Source organism: Gossypium hirsutum, chromosome D01 (assembly GCF_007990345.1).
Source record: "Gossypium hirsutum isolate 1008001.06 chromosome D01, Gossypium_hirsutum_v2.1, whole genome shotgun sequence".
In the NCBI taxonomy this organism is placed as follows: domain Eukaryota; kingdom Viridiplantae; phylum Streptophyta; class Magnoliopsida; order Malvales; family Malvaceae; genus Gossypium; species Gossypium hirsutum.
In genome coordinates, this window is record NC_053437.1 from 8,804,961 (window position 1) to 8,817,101 (window position 12,141).

Below are 12,141 nucleotides of genomic sequence, written 5' to 3' on the forward strand. Positions count from 1 at the left end.
CCGGGGCAACGCCTTTCTCTTTGGCTTATCACGGTTTTTCAATTGTAGTCGAGATTCCTTCTCTCTAAGTTTTGTCAAAACTAAATTTAGGTGAAGTAGAATGAATCTGGTTGAACTTGATCAAAGAAAAGAGGCTGAGGACTATCCGTCACAATCAGATGTACAAAAAATGAATGATGCGAGCTCATGACAAAAAGGTTCATCCCAAGAGAATTCCATGAATGAGACCTAGTATTGAAAATGATCCTCTCATACAAAAAGATTTTAGAAGGAAATAGATGCCAAATTGGGAAAGACCTGATGTGGTAAAGAAGGCCTTTTCCGGAGGAGTGCTGATTTTGACCGAGATAGATGGTAAAAACTTGTCTAATCCTATAAACTCAGATTCAGTCAAGAACTACTTCACCTAAAGAAGGAGAAGGGACCAAGGTGAAAACTCGCAAAGGGCGATTTGAGTCCTAAATACAAAAAAAAAGACCAAGGTAAAAACCCGCAAAAGGCGCTTTGAGTTCTAAAAAAAAAAGGAGAGGCCAAGGTGAAAACTCGCAAAGGGTTCCTTGAGAACAAAGGGGATTTAAGTTGAAAAATCGAACAGGATGGCTCAAATATTGATCAAAATGGGGCATGCAGTGATCTTACTATACCTAAATTAATAGGAAAGGGGTATGTGACATCTTGGGGCATCGACAAAGTACTGTAGATCTCCTAAACACATGTCAAACTCAAAATGGTCTTCAGGAAATTTGTACAGAGAAATTCAAGCTGCGATATCTGAGGCACCTAGTTTTCATACTATTTACATTCAATTTGTCATTCTTGGAATACTTCATTCTTTTTAAGATGCGTGTCCCCAATCAATTCTTTTTATCCTTGATAATTTATTCATTTTGAGCTATGCTCCAAATCAATTCTATTCTTATTCATTGTTATGATCTTTTACAAGCATGATGCATTAGAATAATGATTAATGGACTAATAATACTTTCACAAAGGCAGTTTTGCATATTATTCTAGAAGTTTCTAAATAATACAAGAACCTAAAACAGGACTATTGTTTAGAACACACAGGGTTTAACGGTTGGAAATATCTAAGAAGGAAGAGTCTAAATTAAGACTATCCCTTCGGATTTTTCTATCAAAGTATTGATTGAACAAAATGACGAGTTATCTTGCTGGTGATAGAGCTTCAATGAACAAACGAGTAAAGATCACCAAGTATATGAGGAGGTTATTCTTTGGGAAATAAAATTCTACATTGGTATTACACCTTGGGAATGGTGTAAGGGACCAAAGAGATTCACATCCTGTATCCTTGAATTGCAGTAGGAGAGGATTGAGAAAGAGCCAGATCTTGTATTCCTGAATTACGGTGGGAGAAAGATGGTACAAATTTTATGTCCCAGTGGATTGAACCTTGAAGATTACAGTGGGGCAAACTGATTGAGTGTTTCTTTGAGTTTTTTTCGAAGGTACCAGTCAAACAAGAACATGTTAATGATAGAGCCTTAATAAACAACGAGCAATAACAACTCAAACATTAAGAGATCATTTTCATGACATTCTGCATTCATTCATACACATCTAGTTAGGTGATTTTGATTTCATTCCAATCATAACATCCTAATCACTAGGCATGAATAGACATATGAAATGGATTTTACAGGTTATGTTCCCCAGAGAACAGATTGGTAAAACCACAAATCCTATACTATTGAAGTTGCAGTGAGATGGATTAAAGTTATTATGGAAAATTTTTTTCCCTGGTGTTGCAGTGGAACAGATTAAAGCTGAAGGCAGCGAATCTTATTTCCTTGGCGTTACAGTGGAACAGATTAAAGCTGAAGGCAGCGAATCTTATTTCCATGGAATTGTAGTGGAACAGATTAAAGCTGAAGGTAGCGAATCTTATTTCCCTTGGCATTGCAGTGGAACAGATTAAAGCTGAAGGCAACGAATCTTTTTTCCCTGGTGTTGCAGTGGAACAAATTAAAGCTGAAGACAGCGAATCTTATTTCTCTGGCGTTACAGTGGAACAAATTAAGGGTGCGTTTGTTTGCTAGAAAACATTTTCCAGAAAATGTTTTCCTAATTTTACAGTGTTTGGGAGCCTGAAAACATTTTACACTTGGAAAATGTTTCCAAAACACGGGTAAAATGGCCTCAGTTCAGGGAAAATGTCTTACCAATTTCAATTCTGTAAGACATTTTTCGGAAAATCCCTCCCTCCTTCCGACCTTCTCCTTCTTCAATCTATCTTCCCCTCACGAATTTGCAGGATCTAAACGTCTCAAAGTTGGCCCATCGTCGATTTTGTAAGTATCCCCTTCTGTCTTCCCCTTTTGGTAGCTTGCAATTAGGAATTTTTACAGTTCTTTTTGGTATCCCCTTTGTCTTCCAATATATGTCAACAAACAGCTGTTTGCAATTGGTTGAGACAACTTCAATTCCAGCACCATGACTTCAACTTCTTCATGTCTCGTCAGTTCCATAATCCCTAATGTTAACCCTGGTCATAGTTTTTTTTACAAAGGAGGCCACAGTTTCTCGATGAAATTGCCACTAATTCCATTCCAATTCACTGCTGTTAAGTGCCAATCATCCCTCGAATTTGCTCCATTTTACTGCAATTTCATCCATATTTATCGTACCAATCCATCCAAACATCAACTACTTGCCGTTCTTAAAGCCACTGCCATGCTCCTTGAAAGCCATTGTGGTGCCTTCAATTTTTGTTTCCATCTCCTTTAAAAAATTTGATGCTTTCCATATTGTGGTTGTCTTTAATTTAAAGCTGCTATGTTTTTTATTATTTCAAACCCCAATTTGTTGTTGCTTACTTGAATCGTGTTACAAGATGTTGCTTTGCTTCATTGCTAAGAGGTTAGTATCAATAAGGCTAGCTCAATATATTAATTATTTAGTCGAACGATGTTATGGTCAGTTTACATATATTAAAACATACATATATTAAAGAGTTATTCCGACTTTTGACATCTAGTCTTTTGCTGTATATTCTGAAACTATTTTGGTTATTTTTCAGGCTGCCAAACGTGCAGGGTGGCTTCCTCAAGGTGATAGTTATCCCAAAGCTAGCCATGTTGGTTTTTGACTTGTTCTTGGAGAAGATGGCAAGCGTTTTCGAACCCGTAACACTGAAGTAGTTTGTTTAGTTGATCTACTTGATGAAGCCAAGAACTGAAGTAAAGTAGCACTTATCGAGCATGGTATGATATTGAACCTTATCTCTGTTGTTACAAATGTTTTTCAACTCTTTTCAACTACCTTATGTTTGTCAGTCTATTAGTGACGTATTTGTTACTGCAAGTCCTTACAGTTGTTAAATTGTGTAGCCTTTGAACTTTTCAACCTCTTGTATCTGAAATTGTTACTTTGTGTGCGAATCAAGTAAGGGTGAAGAATGGACCGAGGAGGAGATTGAGAGTACTGCTGATGCAGTTGGTTATGGTGCTGTAAAGTAAGCTACTTATTATTATATCAAGTTATTTATGCAATCTAATTAGTATTGCTATGATCTTCTCAGTAGTTCTTGTACTATTTTGTTTTCTTTTTAATATTCATTAAACCTGATTGCAGGTATGCTGACTTGAAGAACAACAAATTGACTAATTATACACTTAATTTTGACCAGATGCTTAACGATAAGGTGCCTAACAGTTTTCTTTTTTAGACTGCAAATATTGTGAAACTGGTTTCATCATTTTGGTCTCTAGTGAACTTTTAATGCTAACCATCTAGCTCTAGTTTATTGTTTTTAGTTCTATGTTGAACATTTTAGCTTTCAAATCTTCTGTTTGTATATTCTAGATGTTTATGTTATGATCTTTTTATCTTGATTACTATAATTTAAAAATCCTTTTGGAATGTGTGTTTATTTTGCAGAAAGTAATTTGCAAGGAGCCTCAAGAGTCAAAGATTCCCCCATCTCTTCTTTTTAGTGATAAATTTTGATTTTCTTGATGCAGTCATGCCATTTATACATTTCTGCGAAATTTTGAAGTTGTAATGAAGTTGTAAAATGGCTTGTGTTATTCAAGTTGTTGGTATTAAATTTTGGACTCTGAGTAATACTTGAATCTGCTTTACTTTTGTTGATAGGATATTGAATCCTTTTTTTGAATCCATTTTGTTTTTGGGGATGACAGATTCTGATATACGAATTGATTAGCTACTTTACTTTTTACAATTTTTTAACTTGCTAAATTCGAATATTTTGGCAGATTCAGATCTTTGGTCTGTTTGTTAATGCATATTCAGACCGAGTCACATAGATGTAGTTAGTTTTAGTTTTTGAGGGACTTGGTTCATATGTTCCCTTGCTCAATTTACAGCTGAAGATGCATATGTTTTTCTGGTTAACTGGTTGGAAAGGTTTCCACAATACAAGCATAGAGATTTCTATATGTGGATAATGGAAATTGAGTATTATTATAAATAAATCATTGCAATATATGTAAAAACAATTTCAAATATAAAAATTTATTAATATATATTAATATAGGTAAAAACAACTTTGCCGAAAAATATTTTCAGGAAATCTGCCAAACAGCAGAAAATATTTTACACAGATTCATCCAAACACCAGAAAATATTTTCCAGTAAATCATTTTACAGAAAAGTAAAACATTTTCCAGAAATCATTTTACGGAAAACATTTTACTGGCAAACAAACGGACCCTAAAGCTGAAAGTAGCGAATCTTATTTCCCTAGCATTGCAGTGGAACAGATTAAAGCTGAAGGCAGCGAATCTTATTTCCCTGGCATTGCAGTGGAATAGATTAAAGCTGAAGGTAGTGAATCTTTTTTCCCTGGTGTTGTAGTGGAACAAATTAAAGTTGAAGGCAGCGAATCTTTTTTCCCTAGCGTTGCAATAGATTAAAGCTAAAGGCAGTGAATCTTATTTCCCTGGCATTGCAGTGGAACAGATTAAAGCTGAAGGTAATGAATCTTTTTTCCCTGGTGTTGCAGTAGAACAGAAGGCAACGAATCTTATTTCCCTGGCGTTGGAATGGAACAGATTAAAGCTGAAAGCAGTGAATCTTTTTTCCCTGGTGTTGCAGTGGAATAGAATGCAACGAATATTATTTCCCTGGCGTTGCAGTGGAACAGATTAAAGCTGAAGGTAGCGAATCTTTTTTCCCTGGCATTGCAGTGGAATAGATTAAAGCTACAAATTGTGGCGGATCTTATCTTCTTGAAGTTACAGTGAAGCAGATTGAAGCCACCAATCCTATCTCATTGAAGTTGCACTGGAGCGAATTAAAACGACAAACCCTATACCTTTGAAGTTGTAGTAGGTCAGATTAAATCTACCATAATAAGTCTTATTTCCCTGAAGTTGCAGTGGAGCAGACTAAAATCACAAATCTCGTCCCTTTGAAGTCGCGGCAGAGTAGATTGAAGCTACAAGTTGTATCTGAAGTTGAAGTAGAATGGATCGAAGCAACAAGATGCAGTGGGCTGGAATTAAGCTATTTGAAGAAGAGAAGCACCATGAGAGGTCAAGCCTCGGCAAGACCAGGCAAAATTGACCCTTTTTAAGTCTTTGCTCCATTTTCGTTACATGACAACGAGAAAAGAGAGGCAGCTATAATAGGCCAATTTTGGTTTGGCCCAATATTAACCAAATTAATAATAAACCAATAAAAATAATAAAATAGCAGTCCATTAATAAAGTCTAATAACATATCCAAATTACAAAAGCCCAAAATAATAAAAACCACTACAATCCTAGACCCAACTAAAGCCCAGTTTGCAGCCCACAGCATTAAAAAACAAACAGAAACCCTAGCCTTCAACTTTCAGCCGCTGCTCCTGCCCTTCGCGCGCACCAGCCTCTTGCCTCAGCCGCACATGTACCTCCATTCCAGCTGACCTCGCACCTGCAACAAATAAGCAGAAAAGAGCACACTAGAAAGCCATAACAGAATGCAACAAATAACAGAGACAATATAAAAGAAAAAATAAATAATTTTTGTGTTTTCATTCGGCTATATAAAGCTAATTTTTGCATCTGTAAATGGATTCACGAATCAATAGAAAAATAGAAAAATATTTAATATAACAAGCAGAGATCTTAGAATACAAAAAAAAAATTAAGGTAGATATTAGGGGTTTTTTCTCTTCTTCTTTTTTCGATTCATTTAAAAAAATAATACAGTAAGTATTAAGAAAAAGAAAAGAGAAGGCTTAGCTTGCAACGCCTTCAGATCCACACAAAAGGAGCTAAAAAGCCCTTTGTGGTGCAGCTTCGACCACTGTTCACGATGGAATCGTGATGGAGGCGCAGAGGATTGGCTTCAGTTTAGGAAACCCTAGCAGAGAAAAAATAGGGTTGATAGTTTTTTTTTTAAAAAGGTAGGAAGTGATTTTAATTTTTTTTGTTTATTTTATAACAGGTACTGAATGACGTCGTTTAGGGTATGTTTCAGTGGCCTCAAAACAGCGCCGTATAAGGCATAACCCGCGCGGTGGCCCGACCCAACGGGAGGATCCACGTGCTTTTGATTAATGGGCAATTTGCACATCTGGCCCATCCGCATTTTTAATTATTTTAATTTAGTTTTTTTTACTTTTTCATTCAATTGATACTTTAAATTTTATTTGGTTTTTGATTTGGTCCTGGTGAAACGGTGCATTTCAGAGGGTGGGGATATTTCCCCAATCGGTCGCTTTGAGTTATTCGCGCCTTTCAATTAGGTCCTTTATTTTATTTTATTTACGTTTTTCCCTCTAAATTTGTTTTAAATCCAATTTAATTCTTATTAGTTTAGTTTAATGTTTTTTAATTTATTTAAATGTATATTCTTTTATTTTTTAATATATTTAATTTTAAATCTAATTTAATGATTAAGCTCAATTATTATTTTAAATTTATTATTAACATTGTTTAAATTTATCATATATTATTATTTTAATTTCCATCTATTATTTTATATATTTTTTATGTAATTTTCAATATAATTTGTATTTTTACATGGTTTTATTTTATAATACATTTTTTAAAATTCACTTATACATATTTCATCTTTAAAGATTTATACGATAATATTCTTATGCAATATTTGCTTTAAAATTTATTTATACTACTTCATATAGTTTTTTATTCTATTTTTTAAACTTTTTCAAGTTTTCATATTAATTATTTTTAAAAAAAATTATACATATAATTTATTGTTTATACATTGATAATTCCAATTTTTTATGCTATTTTTTTGTAGTTATTTTAAAATTTTTTGCATTTTATTTGTGTTAATTTGCTTGGTATTTTCTTTTAGGATTGACTTTTAGATCATTAGCCTTTGATTGTTAATGTTAGAATTTATATAATATGTGATGCGAGATTATTGCTCTTGTGTGTATTGTATTGCTTATTGGTATTTACTGGTTATTTGTAGTTCATTAGAGTACATTTTGGTTTACAAATTATCGCTTCGCATTGTACATTATTATTCCATCGCGCTTTATTCGCTCAAAAAGTTACGTTTAATATGTTTAAGTTTTGAAATCATTTTATTCAAAAGCTTCCAAGATAGCATAACACTCAGTGTTTGGGATTTTCGAAAAGATCGTATCCTAACTTACGGGGTCTCGATTTTTCAATAATTTCAAATATACGAACCTTTTTTCTAAACAAAAACACATTTACTTAAAAATTATCTTGGCAATCAAGAAAAGACCATGTTCCAGCTTACGGGATATGATTTCTTCTCTGAAACTGAGATGATCAAAATTTCTAAAAATAAATAAATTTTGGTGTTTGTTCTTATTTCGGGATTTAAGATATTGTGTTCTAACTCACGGGATATAATTTTTTTCTCGATAAACGAGAAATACACCCTTCTTTAAATTTTTAAGTAATTTTAACAAAATGATCATATTTTTAGATTTCTTTTCGAATTTTCGATTTTTTGACATTAAGACATTAATTAATTGATTAGGTACCAATTTTGGGTGATACGAGAGTGCTAATCCTTCCTCGTACGTAACTGACTCCCGAACTCGTTCTTTTTAAAATTCGTAGACTAAAACTGTTTTCAAGGTGATCTAATCACACCTCAATGCAAGATCGGTGGTGACTCCAATCTTTTTTAAGTCGATGACTATTTTCTTTTTTACAAAAAAATGGTTTCGACAGTAAGATTTTCGAGGACGAAAATCCCTAAAAGGGGAGAGTTGTAACAACTCGGTTTAGACTCTAGTCAGAAAGTGGTTTCGAGACCACAAATCTTAGTCAAAAAATATTTTAATATTATTTTCCATGCTTATAGTATGTGAATTGACATGTGTGAAATTTTCGTGAATTAATTTTATCGTTTGTGACCCGATTTGTGAAAAAGGACTTTATTGCAGAAAATATAAAAGTTGTGTGCCATTTGTTAAAGTACCGAGTTGATATGGCTTTTTAAGTATGAGGTCCTTAAGATGAAAATGGACCATTGAATTAATGCATGGGCAAGTGTGGACATTAGTTACTAGATTTTTAATGTTATATGGATAAGGTTAAAATAGTAATTGTTGTGTTATTATTAATTAAATAAAAACAAACATGCAAATGGTCATTATCATCTTGTTTTTGCCGAAACATAAAAGAAAAAGAAATGTTTGAAGCTTCATTAGGTTCGGCACTTGTTTAGCTAGATTAAGGTATGTTCTTTGCTTAGTTTTTGATAATTTTTACGTTTTTGAGATCGTTGCTTCGTATATTACCTAGTCCATGTTTTAATTTTTAGAATTTATGATTATTTTGAGAATTGACATTGATGAGAAATTGTTGTTTTTGTTTTTTTTATTATGATAAATAAATATTTGTTGATAGATTATTAAATTTTGTTAAGTAATTTTTGATAAAAATCCAAATTAGGGATTTATTTGTGAAAATGAAAAATTGAGGGGCGAAAATTTAAATTAAATGAAATATATGGGCTTATATAAGCTATAGGGATATTCGGCCAAGCTAGGATATTTTTAAAGTATGTGTATTTTGTGTTTTGTGAAATAGGGACTAAATTGTAAAAAATGTAAAATGTTAGGGGCTAAAATGCAATTTACCCATTTATGAATTTTTGGAATAAATTTGTATGAAATGTGTTATTAAATAGCGAATTTGAATTTATAAAGATCAAGAACAAAAGAAAACAGAATTAGGTCGGGAAAAGTCGAAAATGGTCGAGTAGTCAATTCCTTCCGCTTGTCTTCGTCTGAGGTAAGTTCGTAAGTGAATAAATTATGTTAAATCAAATTTATTTTTATATATATATAAATTGTTGAATTAAATACAGCATAGATTAATTAGTTACGAGATTAATTCGATTGAATTACGACATCCGAAAGCCTTACGAATCAAAGGATTCCGATATGTGATTTCGTGTAAAACCCACGTTTGGGACGATGGAATCGATTTGAGATTTACATGTAAGACCATGTCTAGGACATTATCATTGTATATGATTATGTGTAAGACCCTGTCTATGATAGTGACATCGTTATTTGACTACATGTAAGACCACGTCTGGGAGGTTGGCATTGTTCGAGCTTTTTGAGCTATCCGAGTATCCTTTTGATTCCGAATGGTTCAACAGAAAATGTTACGGAAAAATCGAATGTGAGTTTGAATTAAAGGATTCAGGTATATTTGAGTTATATAAAGTTTGGAAGTAAAGGTAAGTATTGTAGTATAACATGATAATGTGAAATAATCGCTTAAATATGTTTATATTTATGTGTGTTCAAGACTGGGAGTTTTCGACCTACTTGTATGAATTATATATGTTCTTTGTTAAACTATTTTCTTATGACTTACTAAGCTATTTAAGCTTACTGTATGTTCGTTCGTTCGTTGTTTTATAGATTTTGGAAGTTATTTATGAGCCCGGGGATCGTCAAGGAAATCCATCACACTATCGAATGCAATTCTGGTATTTTTTTGAAGCTTGAATTTTGAACTTATGGCATGTATAAGCTAGCATTTGTTTTGGTTGGTCTTGAAATTTCTATATGTTTAGCCATGCGAAAATGGCTTGATCTTAAAGCTAATGATCAATGTTTAAATAAATTTGGTCATGGTATATGCGTGTGGTAATTTTGATATATGGATGTGTTTTAGTTGTGGATTTTTAATGATGCTAAAGATAGTGATAATCGGTCATGTGTTAGCTTAAATCGCAAATATAGATGATGGTTTTAATCTAAATTATGGTTTGACAATGGTAATTTATTCATGTAGTTAATTGTTTAGTTATATGTTAATGTTGAAATTGGTTGTATTCATTATGTGGGAATTATGCTATACTCGGATAGTTGACAATTTGAAATGGTATGATTGCATTAGTAAATTGGATAGAAATGTTGAATAAAGTGTATATGTATATTCGGTTAAAATATTAAACTCATATTATTGAGTATGTGATATGGTTAAATCATGTATTGAAGTCATATTGGATGTCTGAATACGCAGATAAGTAATTAGTTATGTGTATGTATGTTAAGCATGCAAATTAGGTGTATTTTTAGTATAATTGGTCTCAAAATAATGTTTGTTTAAATAAGTATATGCAAAGTGATATGTTTAGTATGGGTGTTCGGAAATGATTCAATTAATGTATGTTTATATGTATAAACTTGTAATAAGAAAATAGGTATGTTTTGGTCTTATAAATTCATGTATAATTGTCTTGTAAATAGGTCTAGAGTTGGTAATAATGCACACGCAAAATTGGTTAAAGTTAGGCAAGTAGAATGTGTATCTATATACCCATATATGTGTCTTGGTTACTAATGTTTGGATTGTTGACTATTATTAGTTAAATGAGTTGTGCATGATTTGAGTATTTTTTTATATGGTAATTGTTAATTGAGTAAAGGAAAGAATAAATGGCATGGTGTGCACATGATTTTTTTTCTTGAATGGTTCAATTTAATATGGTTATTTACGCATGAGTATTTTCTTATATTTGATATCCATCTTATGAAATATATGTATTGAAATTTTTATAAGCTTAAATAGTAAATTTTAATATACGAACGTTAAGTATGTAGTACTATTAAGCTTCGAAATTTGAGTAAGATTAGTGAATTAAAATGATTGTTTTACGGATCATGAAATGCATTGAATACCTATTTTGAGCTGTGTTCTGTTCTGTAATGCCTCTCAACCTTATTTCGGCGACAAATAGGGGTTAGAGGTGTTACATAGAGAGCACCCCCCTCATTTGTAAATCATCCAGTGATCCATTCATCCATTTTATTTTTACATTCTTTGAGAAATTAATACAATTGAGAGCATTTACTCAAACATCTCTCGTGCATAAGTTTTTTGTGGCTATTTTGTTCGTTTGAGCCTTCTTTTGATTGTGTTGCTTCTTCTATATAAATTGGTGCCTTGAAATAATTCTTTGTTAATCATCAATTTTTTGGTGGCTATGTTGACTTAGGCATGTTTGGAACGAAAGGATTGCCTATGGATTGCGAGACTAAAGTTCTAGCCCCCTGACACTAGTACTTTGAAGAAGAAGAAAAATCACCCTATGTTACTTGGATTATAAAGATACATCAAGCAGTTCTGAAGCAACTATGTTGCCTTTACCACTTAAGTTACTCTATTAGATGCAACTGACTTAGATTATTCAAGTAACATTGACAGTGAGTTCACTGATGATATCATAGAGACTTGCAAGCTATGCTAGATAAAAGGGGACCAAGTGTGCAAAGTGAATGAGTGACTCACTAATGAAAACTCCTTTCTAGAATTGGAGAACCAAAAGCTAATGAGGTAGATTGAGGGAAAATATTCTTTTTTTGAATGCCAAGTCATCCAAATTGGGGGTGGAATTGAAAGAGTCATTAATAGCTCGATTTGTGCTGAAGAAATCTATGTTTAGAAATGATAAGTTAGATGATATATCGGTAGCTAATATAAGAGACCTCGGTAAGGGTGGACTTGGTTATGTAGACAAAGGAAAAAAAACAACAAAAACCAACTATGTTTTTCAAATGCAAAAGAGTTGTTGAACAACTTCAATGTTCTAAAAAGGCTGAGATTATTCAACCAAAAGGTTGTAGAAAGAAAACCCATAAGATTATTTGTTACCGTTGTGGTGTTCCATGCTATATTAGGCCAAGGT

The 12,141-nt window shown here is 32.7% G+C and overlaps 1 protein-coding gene across 1 annotated transcript in view; it reads right to left on the reverse strand.

Annotated features, from left to right (window-relative positions):
- Positions 1–5,806: 5,806 nt before the first annotated feature.
- LOC107952357 (uncharacterized) overlaps positions 5,807–12,141 on the reverse strand; it is a 29,056-nt gene continuing 22,721 nt past the window's right edge. The window contains exon 4 of the mRNA XM_016887616.1: positions 5,807–5,901. Within this exon, the coding sequence (XP_016743105.1) occupies positions 5,807–5,901 (95 nt within the window). The remainder of the gene's footprint in view (positions 5,902–12,141) is intronic.